This window comes from Cebus imitator, unplaced genomic scaffold (genome assembly GCF_001604975.1).
Source record: "Cebus imitator isolate Cc_AM_T3 unplaced genomic scaffold, Cebus_imitator-1.0 Scaffold10, whole genome shotgun sequence".
Taxonomy (NCBI): Eukaryota; Metazoa; Chordata; class Mammalia; order Primates; family Cebidae; genus Cebus; species Cebus imitator.
This window is the reverse complement of record NW_016107325.1, coordinates 6,768,814-6,787,254: the sequence shown is the minus strand read 5'-3', so window position 1 is coordinate 6,787,254 and position 18,441 is coordinate 6,768,814. Positions and strand designations below refer to the sequence as shown.

General features: G+C 33.2%; 1 protein-coding gene across 1 annotated transcript in view; it reads left to right on the top strand.

The window, feature by feature from the left end:
* The window catches only part of KCNH7 (potassium voltage-gated channel subfamily H member 7), a 470,024-nt gene that overhangs the window by 398,350 nt on the left and 53,233 nt on the right, over positions 1–18,441 (top strand). The window contains exon 9 of the mRNA XM_037745216.1: positions 9,416–9,615. Coding sequence (XP_037601144.1) covers positions 9,416–9,615 — 200 coding nt within the window. The remainder of the gene's footprint in view (positions 1–9,415; positions 9,616–18,441) is intronic.

Sequence of the window (18,441 nt, the reverse complement as noted above, 5' to 3'; positions counted from 1 at the left end):
TTTGTTAGATGTATTCCTAGATCTTTTATTTTTTGACTATTATAAATGGGATTGCATTCTTGATTTGAAACATTATTGGTGTATGGAAATGCTACTAATTTGTGTACATTGATTCTATATCTTGAAACTTTACTGAAGTCATTTATCAGTTCTAGAATTTTTTTGCAGAGTCTTAGGGTTGTTTTTAGGTATAGAATCATATTATCAGCAAAGAGAGATAATTTGACTTCTTCTTTTCCTATTTGGAGGCCTTTTATTTCTTTCTCTTGCCTGCTGGTTCTAGCTAGGACTTCCAGTGCTATGTTGATTAGGAGTGGTGAGAGTGGGCATCCTTGTGTTGCTTCTGCTCAAGGGGAATGCTCATAGTTTTTCTCATTAATGATATTGGCTGTGGGTTTGCAATAAATTGTTTTTAATATTTTGAATATGTTCTTTCAATGCCTAGTTTGTAGAGGGTATTTATGAGGAAAATATCATGGATATTAAGCATGATTTATTTCTAAAGCTTCAAAAAGAACATCATCCTTGGATTGCATAGAAAGTTGAAAATAGATCCTAATAGTTGATTTTTAAATGTCAACATGATAATAAAATGTGCTTAGATAAATCCCTATTAATGAAATTTAAATAAATTCACCAAGTTTATTGTCTACTTTATATAAAATGTACTTTTCATATTTTTAGTGTTTTTATTTTACTAGCATTTGTATAAGCAAATTACAGTTCAATAACTATTGAGACATTCTACAAATTCATTTCAAGCCTAGGCTTCAAACACAGAAGTAGCATGGTACTTCGAAAGAAATGGAAGTTGAACCTCCTAGAAAAGAATAGAAACATGCATTCCAGAGAGACTGAACACAGAACACAGTTCCAACCATTTTGTGATTACAACTACTAGTAAACACTTTATAGGGGTCATCAGCTTTAGTGGCATAAGTATCAAACAAGGAAAAATTCATCTTAGTTAAACACATATATAGCAAAATATCTTTTTAATAAAATAGAACTTGTATTTTGAAACTTAGAATTTTTAAGAAAGAGTTTTAAAAATGCACTTTAGCCAGTTCACCACTTAGTAACCCACACCACTTGTGTGGATTTTGTACTGCTGTACACAGCAGTACAAAAACTGTCTTTGCAAATAGCAGCTTTTAAAAATGCATATAAGTATAAAAATCTATATGCATTAGATATTTACTATTTGCATTTAATATTTTCTTTTTAGTTTCCTTAAATTATATTGCTATGAGATAGAAGGTTGCGTGCCTTGTTTTCTACAACTTAGCTTCAAATTTTTTTTTAGAATAAAGATTAAACTCAGGGATGCTTGGAAAGCTCAATCTGACAACCACATAGTTGTAATTAGTGTATATACAATCTTTTATCACATTCGTTGTTGTTTTATTTTTTTCAGGCTGAAAGAAGGCCACTAGTGGGTCTGAGGAGTATGTGCATAGATAAAGCCATACCATTTTCAAATATAGTTAGATTTTTGGGTACATAAATTTCAGTGTTCTTATTATTACTAAATTTCAAGTCCCAGTTTTACTCTTTATTTGTGGCATAATAAGTCATGGTGCAGTTCTTCAGGAGTACATATAAAGTATTTCCTGCATGATATACAACTTTACATAATCCCATTTGGATTAAGGTAGATAGAACCAAGTCTTTTATTCAAATAAATGATGTTATGTGGAATGTGGGTGTATCTTACTATAACCAATTTGACTAGAGTGTTTCATTTTTTCTTAAAAAATACAATTCATCTACAGAAAACATGTATTATTCTTAATAAATCAATAGAAATAGCCTAGTGCTATATTAAAAAAGGAAAGAAGAAAGGAAGGGGAAAGGAAGAAAATTGCCTACAGTTCCCTGATTGAGGGATTAGAGGTTAGGTGTAGAGCGAGTAAAGAACTGAGCTATCTTCAATTTAAAATAATCCACATGATAAATAGCACTATGTTTATTACAGAGTACAGTAATCAGATAATACATTTTAAAGTATATATAATTCAAAATAAAAAAGGGAAGACTGTGAAATCATTAAATAATTATAAATATAAATGATGTTCATATGTTTATACCTGTTTTCTAACATAGCATAATTTTGTACCTTAAATATCATAAATAAAACATATATATTTAATTTTTTAAAACACATAAACCATAAAAATAAAGTCAAATGTATTTCATCTCTGACCTGCTTGACAAACATCTTGATGGGGAGAATTTCTTATTTTTGTAGCATATAAAAAAAGTTACTGGAATTCTGCTTCCATTTATGATAGACTTACTAAAACCTTACTCTCCTTCTATTAAAAACAAACAGAAAACTGAACAAAATACATAAGGCAATTGTTTTCAGACACTGGGAAATTAATAGGGAAGTTTGATCACTGAAAGAAGGAAAACAAACGATAATGGGATACAGGTTACCTTGGCTTTCTGCCTGGAGGCACTTTCTGGACCACAGTGAAGAGAGAAGGAATAAATAACCTAAGCAGGCCCCAGCAGTCTTACTGAGGGGGGAAAAAAAAAAAAAAAAAACACCACCAAGATCAGAGTTCATGGAGGCTAAGATGCTGCAATTTGCAAGACAGACAACTGGAGAAGTAGTTCTGGAAAAAGCTCAAGAAACCTACACAGGTATCCTTTTGAATCTACTGAAGAATACTAAGTCATAAATGCCTGGGGTAAAATTCCCCAAAACTTGGCAAAGAAATACCAGAAATACTATAAGCTGAACAATTTCCAGAGCTCGCATAGATGTGGAAGATTTTCAAATTTCACCAGCAGAGTGGAAAACCCTTATTGAATATGCAGGATATTTGGTAGAAATCTCAGAAAAAAAAATAGTGCTGTAGTACTAGGGCTAATCTGACCCTAAAAAAGCTTATAAAGCAAGCTTCAAAAGGTATAAGCTGATCCCCAAGTGGTTTAACTCCTGCAAGAACATCTAACTTTTTTTATAAAGACAAAAAAAAAAAAAAGTGTTACAAGCATTGAAGAATGTTAACTTTATAGTGCCCAGTATCTATTTAAAATTCAATAGATATTATAAGAAACAGAAAAATGTGATTCTTAAAAGGAAAAAAAATCAAATAAAATAGAATCGGAATTTATAAAGATGATGAAGGCAAGCAAAAAAAATTTTTTTTTTAATTTAAAACTAATAGCAAAACTTTTTCCAAAATTAATGAAAACTATAAACCACATTTGCAAGAAGTCCAGTGAACCCTAAACACGTTAAATATAAATAAAACACACTGGAGCACATCATAATCAAATCTTAAACGCTACAGAAAAAATGACACATCCTATCTTAAATGCTAGAAAAATCAAGTCTTAAATGCTAGAGAAGAAAAAAATACATCCTATACAAAGGAAAAATATAATGTTGATAGATTTTTTTATTAGAAACAATGAAAGTCAGAAGACAATGGAACAAAATCCTATATTGCTTATAGAAAAAAAATCTGTCAACAGAGGAATCTATGTTTAATTAAACTGCTCTTCAAAAATGACAAAACATGGCATAATTGTTCATGAGCAGACTATGAGAAATGGTAAAGTTCTTCAAGTGAAAGGAAAATTATATCAAATGAAAATTTGGATAAACACAAAGGAATAAGAACTAGAGGCGGTAAATGTGTGAGTATATTAAAAAAAAAAAAAAAAAAAAAGAAAAGAAAAGACCTTTTCCTTATTTCTAAATCTCTTAAAAAATAATTGACTCTTTAAAGCAAAAAATATCAATGAATGTGCAGGTTTTATAACATACATAGAAGGAGAAATTATGATATTGATAACATCAAAAAATGGGAAGAAGAAATAGTAGTATATATTGTTGCAAGAATCCTACATCATTTGTGACATGGTATTTTGCTATTTAAAGTATATGTTGACTAATTTAAAATGCATGTTATAAATCCTGCAACTATAGCTAACACACCAACAGGGAAGACAAGATGGAGTAACAAAAAAATAAATCTAAAATACTGTAGGAAATAAGTAACAGGGAAATGCAGAAAATAAATAGCAAAATTGTGTATTTAAACACAAACATATCAATAATTATGTTAAATGTAATTATCTAAATGCTTTTACTGAAATGGAGAAATTATCAGAGTATTTTAAAAAATAAGGTTTATCCATATGCTGTCTAAAGAAAGCATACTTAAAATATAAAGCATAAAAAAAGATGAAAAATTGTGTTCATACAAATCCTAATCATAAGAATATCTGAGGAGCAGTATTAACTTCAGACAAAGTAGTGGTATTAACTTCAGAACAAGTACTATTACCAAAGATAAAATAGATAAATATAGCAATCCTAAATGTGTATACACTCAATTACAGAATTTTAAATTACATGAAGCAAAACTGACGTAACTGAAAGGAGAAATTAACAACTTCACATAATTATTCATAATTATAGTTTGCAATGTTAACACTCGTCTCTCAGTGTTTTATAGAATAAATAGACCCAATGAATAAAAATATAGAAAACTTAAATAATACTATCAGCTAAACTTGACATATTGACAATTATAAAATCCTAGCAGAATACAGGTTCTTTTCTAGTACATGTGGAACGTTTACCAGTAGACAAGCCATATGCTGGGCTACAAAACCAGTCTCAATAAATTTGAAAATGCTAAAATCATGCAAAGTATTTATCTGACCATAGAGAAACCAGAAATCAATAATAAAAAAAGGAAGAGAAGAAGGAGGAAGGGGACAAGGAATAGTAGGAAAAACTGATAGATGTTTAGAAGGTCCCCAAATGTTTGGAAATAGGTTCCAAATAACTCACACTTCAAAAAAGAAATCACGTGGAAAATTACAAACTATTTTTAACTTAATGGAAATGAAAATAAAATGAATAAAAACTCATATAGGGCACCCAAGGCATTTTTTAAGATAAATCCATAGCTTTAAGTGTTTTTATTTCAAAAGGAGATCTAAAATTAAAAAAATCCAAGCTTGTAAGCTTGTATTTTAAGAAGCTAGTAAAGGCAAGCAAATTAAAACCGAATACAACTGGAAGAAAAGAAATAATAGATATAAGAGCAGAAGTTAATAAAAATAGAAAACAAGAGAGAAAGTTAATGGAAGTAATTTTTAAAATCAGTAAAACTGATAAGCCTACAACTAGACTGAAAGAGAGAACGTAAGCTACTATCCTGTATGAAAGAAATATAACACAAACCTTATGGACATTAAAAGAATAAGAAAAGAACATTATGAAGAATAATAAACTTGACAATTTAGATGAAATGAAAATACTGTTTAAATTATACACATTATCAAAACTGAAACAAACAAAAATAAGCCTGAATGATAAAACAAAAGTTGATAAATTGGATTTCATCAAAATTAATAGCTTCTGCTCTTCAAAAAACACCATTAAGAAAAGGAATGGGCAAATTTTATACTGGAAGAAAATATTTTCAATACTGAGATCTAAAAAAGGACTTCTATCCAGAATATATCAATAATTCTTATAAATTCATAATAAGAAGGAAACAATTTAAAAATGAGTTAAGTATTTGAAAATATAGTTCACAAAAAACATATGAATGACTAATAAAGACATGAAAAGATGTTATTAATAATCAGGAAAATGGAAATTAAAACCCTAATGAGATATGTACACAGACACTACAATGGTTAAAATTAGTCTGACAAAACCAAATGTTGGAGAGGATATGGAACAACTGGTATTTTCATACATTGCTGGTGAGAATGTAAAATGATACAACTTTGAAAAACAGTTTGGCAGTTTCTTATAAAGTTAAACATACACACAACTCAGCAATTTCACTCTTAGGTGTTTAAAAGGGATATGAAAATATATACCCACACAAAGACTTGTATACAAATGTTCATGGCAGTTATATTCATAATAGCCAAAAACCAGACACAGCAAGGTTTCAATCAACAGGAGAAGAGATAAACAAACTGTGGTATAGCCATATGATGCAAATCAATTCAGCAATTAAAAAAAAAAAAACAAATTACTGATACACACAACAGAATGATTCTCAAAAACATTATGCTGAGCAAAATAAGTCAGTCACAAATGTACATGATGAATATGTACATTATGATTCCACTTATATAAAATCCTAGAAAGCAAACTAATCTGTAATGTCATAAAGGAACTCAGTGGTTGTCTAAGGTCTGAAGTGAGTGGTGCAAGCAGCCAAGGAACACAAGGAGACTTTTAGGGTGAAGCAAATGTTCTATATCATGATTCTGTTTAGAGGGGTGTATACATTTGTCAAAACTAATTGAACTATACACTTAAATGCATCTTACATATTAATTACACATCAATAAAATGTAATTTATTAAGTTACAGAGTTTTTTAAATTTATGTAGTAGAAATGCAGGTGCATTTGTTTGTCAACATGTTTTAACTAATATCCTCTGACCAACCAAATGTATTAGTATGGTTAACATATCAGAATTAAGGTGTGGTGTGCTGAAGAAAGTTTTAAGATACACTTGTTTCATTTCTATAGTAACTAAACTAAAGCAACCCTTTTGGATGAAATAAGAACTCCCTATTTTATAAAACTAAAAATATTGAGTTAAGGAGAGATGCCTAGATATCCATAGTCTGTAAACTTGCTTTTGATTGATATTTTTGCCAGTTGGGCATCAACTAAATAATGTATACAGAATATAAGTATTGTATTCTTCTCTCTAGCTTACAACCTTTAGCTCCATTTTCTTCCTAAAAAATAGAAAAAAGATTAATGTCTTTATTAGAACTTAAAAAGTCATAATCACAGAATTTCTTAAAAATAAGTATTTCAGGTCACTTTCATTTTTATTTATTTATTTTTTTTTTTTGAGATAGGGTCTCACTCTGTTTGCCAGGCTGGAGTGCAGTGGTGCAATCTTGGCTCTTGTGCCTCCCTGCTTTCAAGCAATTCTCATGCCTTAGCTTCCGGAATAGCTGGGACTATAGGCGCAGGCCACCACACCTGGCTGATTTTTTTGTTTGTTATAGAGACAGGGTTTCGCCATGTTGCCCAGGCTGGTCTTGAACCCCTGAACTCAGGTGATCCACCTGCCTCATCTTCGCAGCTAGTGGAAAATGCTTGTTTATGACCTAAAGAAACATTTCAGTTAATTTTGATGGTAGAGATAACATCTAATCTGCTAAAAACTATTTACTAAATAAGAATTTTTCCTGACCTTTCTCGATCATGTAATGATTTAGGTACAACATGTATTTCTTGATCATGTGTGGTTTAGGTAAAACAAACAGCATTGATTTTGTGCCCTCTGATTGATTCTACTTCCTGAGCACTTGATAGGTATTTTGGAAAAACAGCATCACACGTAAATGTTTCCCCACTATATTTAGGGTGAGTAAAACGTGTTTTTTCACATGAATCTCCTTGGATCACAGTAATAGATTCTGGGAAATATTGTTAATTCTCTTTTTAAATAACTATTCATTTACTCAGAAACAATTTAGGTCCACCTTTTCTTCATGTAGAATATACAATCTAAACATCTCCTCTACCATCAGGGGATTAATGTCTGTTACATATGCAAGTTCAGCCTCACTAGAGATCTTCTGTATTAGTCTGGATGTCCAGAGAAGCAGTGCCAAGAGATAGATGTTAGATAGACATATATGTTTAAATATAAAGATATAAAGAGATTCATTATAGGAATTGGCTCACATGATTATAGAGGACGAAGAGTCTCAAGAGCTGTACTCAGTAGCTGGGTCTAGACCAGGGAGAGCCAATGGTGTGGTTTCAGTCTAAGTGTATCTCCGAAAGTCAGAGAAGACTGATATTCCAGCTCAGACATTCAAGCAGAGAGTATATTCTCCTTTACTTCCCCTTTTTCTTCTATTCAGGACTTCAGTGAGTTGGATGCAGCCCACCCAGAGTGGGATGGACAATCTGTTTTGCTTGTTTACTGACCCAAATGCTAATCTCCTCTGCAAACCCCTCACGGACACACCCAGAACATTTGTGTAACCAAATATCCAGGCACACTATGGCCCAGTCAAGTTGATATACAATTAACCCCCATATCTCCCTAACTTTCATCGCTTAAATAGGTAAAAAACAAGGGGTCACTGCTTTCCCGGGGACATTCTCTTACTTAGGATATCTATGGTAAACAAGGATCTTGATAACCAAGCATGACAAGATAAGCAAACAAGGTAAGATGGAAAAGCAAGCAAGTGCCCAGAAAAACATACTAGTTTAAAACATAGCAGGAATCTGGCCAAAGCCTACTTGGAAAATGATTAAGTGGTTTATAGAAGCAATTGTTTGTAAAATTTATTTGAGGAAAAAAATATGTGGTTTGAATTTAGTTTAATTAAACACTTCACACTGTTTTGTTGTTGCTGCTTTCCCCGCCCTGGTATATAGCTATTCCAGTGACTTAAACATAGGTTATTATCATAACTCTCAGTTTCTGATAGATGCCCAAAGATCATCATTCAGACTGTGTATCCTGATGTGACTGACTGTGTAGAGAATAGCATCTCTTTTTAGAATTATTACAAAAGAATACAAATACAAAAATGAATAGAGAAAGTACTTAAAGAGCTTATTTTAAATCATGAAGATTTAGTGGAAGAAGCACCAATGCAGATATTCTACCTAAATGCTGATTATATAACAAGGGATCTCTTAGCGGTTTCTCCCTATAGACGAAAGAACAAAAGTATATTCTATTTTTTCCCTACAAAAATAAAGCTATGTGAATTTTCTAAGCCAGAGATATGTTTCTTATGCAAAAATACTATGAAAATGAATTGAAATAGATTAAAAACTGTATACAAATTAACACTCTAAGGAAACTGGGTTTCTTAAAAGAATTTGGTATCCCTTAACAAACCCAATGTGTTCAAAATAATCTCAAATTTAATAATAGATTTTTCTTCTACAAGTTTAGATTTGAGGCTAAGAGGCAGAAGTAAGTTACAACTTAAAACTAATATGTTAACTCCAATTCAGAAAGGGTTTTAAAATCCCTAAAACATGCTTTTGCTTCATATTTTTTTAAAGAAAATGTATTTATGGTGAGCCATGACATGCCTTCTTTTTCAAATGAAAGGGTTTATTTCAAATGCATTTTCTTTCTGGTGAATGCTCCCGGCCACACACTGATATTATAAACAATCTGAGTTTTCACGTTCATTTAGAATCCATGATGAATTTGGATACTTTCCCTCTCCAGCTTTATCACTAAAATTAAAAATGTAAAGCAGTTTTAGTTTAACTTCTTTTTTCCCAGTAATCCACTGGTAAATCCTCACTAGACTGAGATAATCAAAATCCACATGCTTGATACTGTAACAACATATAACATGCCTATGTGCAGTTCCCCCAATAACTTTGTTTTTTATCCAATCCAGCACTAATGTATGCAAGCATTTTTGGGAATGTATCTGCAATTATCCAAAGACTATACTCGGGAACTGCCAGGTACCACATGCAGATGCTGCGAGTAAAAGAGTTCATTCGCTTTCACCAAATCCCCAACCCTCTGAGGCAACGTCTTGAAGAATATTTCCAGCATGCATGGACTTACACCAATGGCATTGACATGAACATGGTATGTATTTCTGTTTTCCAAAATGAAAGTGCCGCAGGCATTATAGTGATAGCCAAAATGAAAAAAAAAATTTGGTATCACCAGCTTTAAAACCCTTGCTTTTGTTTTCTTCTCTCAGATGTGTATTTTCTCCCCTGGAGATAGTCTCTCATTCTCAATTCATGGCATTGCATGGTGCTATATCTAGTTATACTGTGTGGCAAAGGCATTATAACATGATGCAAACTGATATAACTGTGTGTAGTAGAGTTCCCACTTCTGGTGAGAGAGAGCATTGCTTTAGCTGGGACTTGGACTTTCACTACAAAGCCTCATTGCCAACACCCCCAGAAAATAGTTGGATCCAGTTGCAATAAGATTTGGCAAGTAAACAGTAATAATTATGATGCCCCCAAACAGGGATCCCAGGTTAACACACTTTAAAATACAGGAAATTGAAAACTTGTAGGAGAGGTCAGGGATCTTAACTATATGTAAGCATTTTATGATAGGAAGTTTCACACTTATTTTAAGAATTTTTTTTCTATATTTTAAACAATCTACGCTGTGCCCTCTTACTCTACCTGGTTTAATGCATGTTTCCTTTCAAGGGAAAAATACAGATGCCTTCATATTTTTCAACATCAACAATCACCTGTCATAACTTCCCTTCCTGTATCACTGCTCAAAAATCAACACAATTAATAATACTAATGTCCAAAAACTTCTTTTTATTATTAGGAGAATTGCCAACATTCTTTTACCTGGCAATTTGGCTATAAAGGCTGATTGCTAAATAAATCATACAACAAATCCAAATTCTATGACATGTCACAGAGCACCAGAAAAAAAATAATAAAAATAGGGTACCTTCCCATATGGCTACTCTTCCACTGGGCAAGGACCCTGTTTCTAAGAATTCCTCAGAAAATAAAAGCTTTCATATTTAATTATGTCAATTGCATGAAACAATTTTTGTGTAAGTGAGCCTGTACAGTTTAAATTGGTACTTTCTGTTTGACCAGTAATATTCTAATTGAAGAAGCAAGGGTTCAAAATTAGCAGCAATGGTGCAGGAAGCATTGCAAATATTGCCCAATTTAAAAGTAATATTTATCTATGGATAAGTTTATCATAGCTGTGTGTGATTTATTTGATTGAGAAGGACACGCCATGACAAAAATGTTAATTTGAAGAGCTAATCAGATTAGAACTTTTCACACAAAATTCCATGAGTCATTTCTAATCATCCCAAAGTTCCTTGTGAAAAATTCATCTGATTAATTGATCTCGCAAAGGAACACTTTAATCTCACAAGAAAGAACACCTACATATTGATCAGTTTTCTATATTTCCATCATTGTTATTGTTTAACAAAGGTATCAGCATTCAAAATCTACTGGGGACTGTCTACTGCTGGGTTGACTGAAGCAGTGTCAAAATTTTTTAATCAAAACATATCACGCATTTTTTGTTGTTTCATACTGCCAGATTATTTCAAAAACAGTAGCAAAACAACTATTTTACTCCCCCCATGTAACTCTAGTTTTGTGACCATTTTTTTGTGATAAAGTCTATTTTGTGACAACTATTTACCTTTCATTGTTTGACTCTATTACCTATGAATATGGTTTATATACCACTTGCCTATTTACAATGTACTTATGAAAGATTTATCTCTTTCCTGTCTGCTTCACACCTTAATAAATGGAATCACAACACCCACCGGTAAGAACAGGAGGTATTTATATCCAATTTAATTCTCGTGTAAATTGTGGAGAACACCCTTGTTATCTGTCAGGTTTAGAGCTTGTTAAATGATTTCCAATGTTAGTTCTGATCTTTTTTGCATGACGTAGCTGAGGAAATACAAAGCAAGAAACTGGGGAAGACAACCTGGAAGAGGCCAAGTGCAGAATAGAAATCCTTAACTTTAACAACAACTTGACCTCTAACAATATTTATATACAGCTTCCCAGTCCCCATAAAAATTCACTTCTCTGCCCCAGTCCCGACTCTGGTAAAGGCTATGGGTATACGGTTTGCATTAGATAATTGTCATAAATAAAATGTCATTCTCTTTCATTATCTTCTATTTTCATGATGTAGGTGCTTTCCTTTCCTCTCATCTGCATGCCTGTATTACATCATCCTGGAGTGTGTGAGCTCTAAACCATGTGCCACTGAGTCTTGCATGTGGTTTTGAGAGCTTGACTTTGCACGGACTTCTTGTTTATATATGGTGTCTACATTTCTCATTTTGTGACTGCAAAGTGAGTAAGCAAACTGCAAGATAACTCTGAACACTCAGCAAATCAAGGATGCTTACTTGTTAAGCACTAGTTACAAAACAAAGTTGATTAGAGAAAAAGCAACTGTACCCTTAGACTATTGAGAGGTTACAAAAATATCAAAATGGATTTTTTTACCTCCAAAACCACACTTAAAATCCCTCTGTATTATCAACTAAATTGTAATTTAATCGCAGTTTAAAATCATTCAAATTTATGTGTTGTCACACATAAAAGCACATTAAACTTGTTTTTTGCATCAGCACTCCATGTTAAGTATAACCTTAAATATAATTTATCATGAAACATTTCAGGTCATTTTTGCTGTTCAACCATGTCCAAATGAAGTACAAAGTATTCAATCATAGTGTATTAATTGACCCAAAATTATTTTCATGAACGAAAGCACTTGATTGTTTGATAGACCACAAAAAATAAGCACTAGTTAAATAAGAAAAGAAATGACCTAAAAAGTGTGGCCATATCCTTTAATCCCTGCATCTTTTGCTTTTTGTAAAAAAGGTATTGCCAGAATGTTTCAAAATTTAAAGCACTGTAGGAACAATTATGGACTCCCTTTTAATTGAGCCAAGTGGTTCAGAGTACAAAAGGAAATGGGCCATAATAATGAAGCTAGTGAAAGAATCATGGTTTTTTGTTTTGTTTTGTTTTTGGTTTTGTTTTTGTTTTGAGACGGAGTCTTGCTCTATTGCCCAGGCTGTAATGCAGCAGTGCCATCTTGGCTCACTGCATCCTCTGCCTCCTGGGTTCAAGCAATTATCCTGCCTCAGCCTCCTGAGTAGCTGGGATTACTGGCGCATGGACCACACCTAGCTAATTTTTATATTTTTAGTAGAGATAGGCTTTCACCATGTTGGCCATGATGGTCTTGAACTCCTGATCTCAAGTGATCTGCCCACCTCGGCCTCCCAAAGTGCTGGGATTACAGGTGTGAGCCACTGCGCCTGGCCTAAATCATGTTCTTTTGAGCGTGATCTCATATTTATGAATAGGAAAAATTATCTGAAATATGTGCACAGATTAATTCCGGAAAACCCTCTTCCTTCTACCTTTAAAATTTATAGTTAGGAGTGAAGAGATGTTTTTTCCTCAGAGTAGGACTGATGGCATCTCAGTGAATTTCTCCAAATCAAATATCTCTTCTGATTTAGTCTGAAACTTTCTGAGGTTACCTAACACTGTTTTAGTTACAACACTACCACAGTAATGAAAATCATCATCTATGTCAGTGTAGAATTAAGTGGCCTCACATCATACACAGGAGTCTGGCTTGAATGAAGAAGGACTCCAATGACCATGGTCCATACATCTTTCTGGATGAAGAGAAACAAACTATTTAGGGCAGAACCTACTCCTAAATTTAATATTATACTTGCATGGAAGAAATGCCTGTATGAGCATTTAATGATGAATTTACTTCTTACCTAAAAATAGCACCTCCACCTCCACCAAATTAATGGCCAAATAATAGAAAAAAAAATGCCAAATAGGGATTCAGAAGACCTAAAAAAATAACTCTCAGTCTGCCACTACTCTTGGACAAGTCACTTAACCTCTCTGTAATTTCATTAAACTTGTCATTTTCAAATATTTTTAAAGCACTAGAACTCAAATATGCTAAATGTGCAAAAACATTATTATGGAAGCTTTTCTACTTGAGGATGGCAATTCTAACGTATCTGCTGCCCATCCCCCAACTCGGATAATCCAGAAACAGTTTTCATTTATTTTAGTAAGAAAAGGGACAATATCTTTTTTTTTTCTTTTTTTCTTTTTTTTTTTTTTTGCCTGGGATATTAACGGAGGAAACTTTGAGAGACAGACATAGAAAGGAGTAGGAGTAAGAGCCTAGGAAGAGGTATAAACTCTCAGCAGAGTGGGTAGGTAAGTTTTTCTTAAAGACAGGAAAGAAAGAAAAGAGAAAGGGTGAAGGTGTTAGCTTGCAGGTTAAAGGGAAACTTGGTATCACTTGCACTGTGTCATTCAGTTTCCTGCGTTAAGCAGGTACTAGATGAATCCTGAGAAAGAAAGAGGTGCAAATAGAAGGATAGCTCAAGACAGGGAGAGTTTTGGAGATTTTAATTGAGTCAGCTTAATAGACTAAAAACAAACTTAGAATCATAGTGAGATTCTGAGTGACAGAGCATGGACTTGTAATGGACCCAATGAATAAAGTCAGTTAAAAGTGGAAAAGAGTATAATAAAGAATGATATACTGTTTAATAGACATGTATATTGCTTGGGGCTGATGTAATTTCTAAGGAACATTTTAATGAAAATTTGATTTTCTTTACCTTCATGACTCTTCCACTTTCTCTATGATCTGTCAGAGCAGCCTCCAGTACTAAAGCAGAGCTTATCTCTGCATCTACAATCTAACCCTACTCCATCAAAAACTTTGTTACACTCATTCTCTACACTTATTTGAAAGACTTCATCTGGGCCAGACCTTTATATTTAGATCACAGAGTGTTTTGATACACCGTAGCAAAGTATAATGGTGAGCTGTTTCAGTTATGTTCAATTAGCAACTCAGATGAAAACAATCCTTGTGACAGTATACCCCATTAGAAATGTAAAAGCAAAATTTGCAAAGTAGCGTGGATTGTCTTCACCATATTACCTTCATCTCCCTTACTTTTTCTAATGATTTTTTATCTGCTGACATTGATAAATACAGTCCATGACCTAGACTGCTATGTGTATCATATAGCTATAACAAAATTTTCAAAATGTGATGCCCTCATACCCATCTAATCCTCCATACATTTAAAAGGGGCATAAAGATTGGCAGGAAAAGAAAACTACATTTAAATGATAACAATCCATAGGACTGGTATCGCCTTTTTTGGTTTTCTATAAATAAATACCTAGTTACCATTTAGGAGTTGAATTAAAATAATAGTTTTGCACAATGCACTTGAAAAGATGTTGTCATCTACAGATAGATTAGTTAACAGGAATTATCTGGCTCTAGAGAAACTGGTAAGGTACTAAAATTTCACACTGGCAAGAAGTCTACTACTATGAACACAAAAATTTACCACTCACGATCACCTACTTCAGCCAGCCCCTGAATAGCAAGTGCTTTTATAAGGGCAAAGTTCACTTGCCCTTCCTACTTTACACCAACGCTATTTACCCTAAATTTCTTCAAAATATCACAGAGAACAAGAAAACACCATCTGGAACACCCTGACGTGAAAAATGTCAAGTTTAAGACAGGCATCTAATGTTTTCAGGTCACAAATTGTACATGTTCATCTTTCACAAGTGATGATGGCTACTTCATCCTGGTCTCCAACCATCATCAAAGAGGACTTATTTACAGTTGGAATCATGCTGCTTCTAAGCAAAGTGAGTTCTTCAGTGGTAGGATCCAACCTTTAGCCCATCCTAAGCCAAGAAAAATAATGACAGTATGCCCTAGAACTTTCCATATTAGAAAAGTCTACAGAAACATTACACTTAGGTGGTGAACCTACTCTGGTGCTTCAGTTTCTCCATTTATTAATAATGTTACTCCTACAGTAGTTGGAAGGTGGAAGTGATGTCTCAAATTGTTTTTTACTCCTAAAATAATGTTCTTATTCGAACAGAAATGTAGAATTAAATTTCTTATGCTGAATGATATGATGTGTTTCAAAAAACTTTGCAGTGGTAGAAGCACAGGAATAATTCAAACTCAATTAAGTTTCAGATCGCTTGATAATCAACACAGGTTAAGCCGTTAATATAAAATAGAGATTATCAAAGTTCAGTTATAAAATATTCTTTGGAAATATGATTTCCTTTCAAATATGGGAATAACTCTTTTATTCAAATATGGGAATAACTCAGCATTTCTTAAACCTGATGGAATCAAACCATCCAAAATCTTTTTCCAAAATAAAACTTCTATATTTTCTTTAGTAGAAGACATAGCCAGTGGACTAGGATTGATATAAATGGATATGAAAATGGTCCACCCAATATGTCATATTTCATAATCACTGTTTTCTAAAGGTGAAACTTGCGGATGTAGTTCATCTTAACCCAAATTATCATATAGCCTTAAAGCAGCAATATCTCAAGAAATTTAGATATATTTTAATTGTTTTTCTCAGCTTAGACATATTGCTATCCATGTGGATGAGTGTGGATGGAAAAAATACATAATCATTACATGTTCCATGCCAGATATACCTAAAAAAAGATCTCCTTTACTTTGCATCTTGGGCTACTATTAGCCAGGTGAGCCACCCCCAGCAGAACTCTACACTCACCTTAGGGACCATCTGAGATGAACCTTCTTTATTGTTTTGGGGTGGGGAGCATCACCTCTGATGATGCATTTTTAACACTCCAGAGCTATGCTGAATCATTTCCATATATACTGTCATTCATTATGCCCTCTCTTCTGTTAATCTTCTTAGATCAGTATGCTGTGCAACCCACACAAAGCTAAAACACGTCTGTAGTTAGGAAAACCTATCATAGTGGAAAAATAAGCCAAAGACTCACTCTCCACAAAGGCGAAATTATTTTATTTGGATCATAGAGGTGAATCTCAAGCTATCATCTGATTCTTTGCTGTGAATTGCAAGGTGTGGGTGCTAGGAAAATGTGTTTTCCAAGATAGGGCTTTAGCCCAGAGCCTAACTTAAATTTGTCTGTCTATGAGCTATTCTTTCTTTCCTTCTTTTGTTTTTTTATTTTATTTTTTTTTTTTTGAGATAGAGTCTTGCTCTGTCACCCAGGCTGGAGTGCAGTGGCATGATCTTGGCTCACTGCACCCTCCACCTCCTGGGTTCAACAATTCTCCTGCCTCAGCCTCCCTAGTAGCTGTGACTACAGGTGAGTGCCACCACGCACAGCTAATTTTTGTATATTTAGTAAAGATGGGGTTTCCTCATATTGGCCAGGCTGGTCTTGAACTCCTGACCTTGAGATCTGCCTGTTTCAGCCTCTCAAAGTGTTGGGATTACAGGGGTGAGCCACTGAGCCCAGCCTATGAGCCATTCTTAACATTTAATATCAGACAACACCACACTGTGGTCAGAATATTATAATAAAGCAATTCCCTTTGACTAGATATCTAAAGAACAAAAAAGAGTATAATGCCAGAAAAACAGTGGTGCAAAATTTTACAAGCTGTACTTCTAAAAGATAAACAAAAATATATAGACTGGTCTAGAGTAATCAGAGACAGAGACATTCTTGGAGTAAAAGCAGAGTGGAGTCATGTAGACAGTGGGCAGAATGAAAAAAAGGACTATGGTTACATAACATTTGCATCCCATGCTTTCTAAATATGAGAATAACATTAAATGAAAGTTCAAATCTGCACCTTGCTTTATTCCTTTTCCTTTCATTGTCACCCATCTTAGTATACAGGATTGAGATTTATATTTTTTTAAAAATGTGTTACTAAACATTAATTATTGGTTCTCATAAGTTTATGGCTTTTATATTGACAATTCTTAAAGAGAAAAATGTCTTAACCCATCACTGAAGCCAAGTTAAAGAAAACATTAAGAAGAACTAACTTTTTTCAAATTATAGAATCATTGTAAATTATAAAACAGTACATAAAAATTTGTTTTAAAGTGATTAAAAAGTACCTCTGTCTTTTCAGTTAGAGACAACACCCTGATATAACATCACCTTGCAACTATACTTGGGTTATACCATATATGTACATTTTTCTCGCTTATAGACTTATATGAATTTGTTTTTAAATTGGGGAACTCTGATGGTATAAATTTCATAGATATGTCTGATTTATATCATCTCTGATGGTATAAATTTCATAGATATGTCAATATAAAGAAAGAAACGGAAGCAAAATTCATATAGAGGATTTATTTGGACAAAGGTCGAGGATTTACAGCCTAAGAAACACTGGGAAATGCTCCAGAGAACAAAGGAGAGGCTCAAAGGCTTTTTTGGTTTTGCTTTTGTTATTGTTGTTGTTGTTTGTTTGTTTGTTTGTTTGTTTTTAAAACAGGACAAATCAGGAGGGGGGCAAAATTGGAAAGTTGTCAGGAATTCTCATTGATTTACTGAAATAGCTTGGTTAGTGATTGGCTATACATGGTTAAATTATAGGGCATGATTTATAGTATCCAGCATATAGTGTTAGGTCAATTTCTAGCAACTGGTGGGGCTCTCAGTCTAGGGTCCATACAGCAGGTGAATTATTTAGCTTAAGGTGGAAAGTGAGACATAACTGCTCTCACATGTCATTGCCTCTATAGGTCTCATAATTTAAAGGGGCTTGTATTCCTTAGATAAAAAGTTATTTGCCTCCTCATATTTTATTTACATAAATAAAATTGTAATATTTCTACTTTTTTATGAGGACTTTTTAAATGCAACATTTTTAAGATTTTTTTTTATACTTCAATTTATTTATCCGTTCCTACTCTCTCCCCACATCGCTACTTTACTCATTTCATTATCTATTACCTATGTGTGTAAACTTCCATGCTAATATAATTATACCTATATTTGCATGTATACATATATATACATATTTACATATTTATGTAAT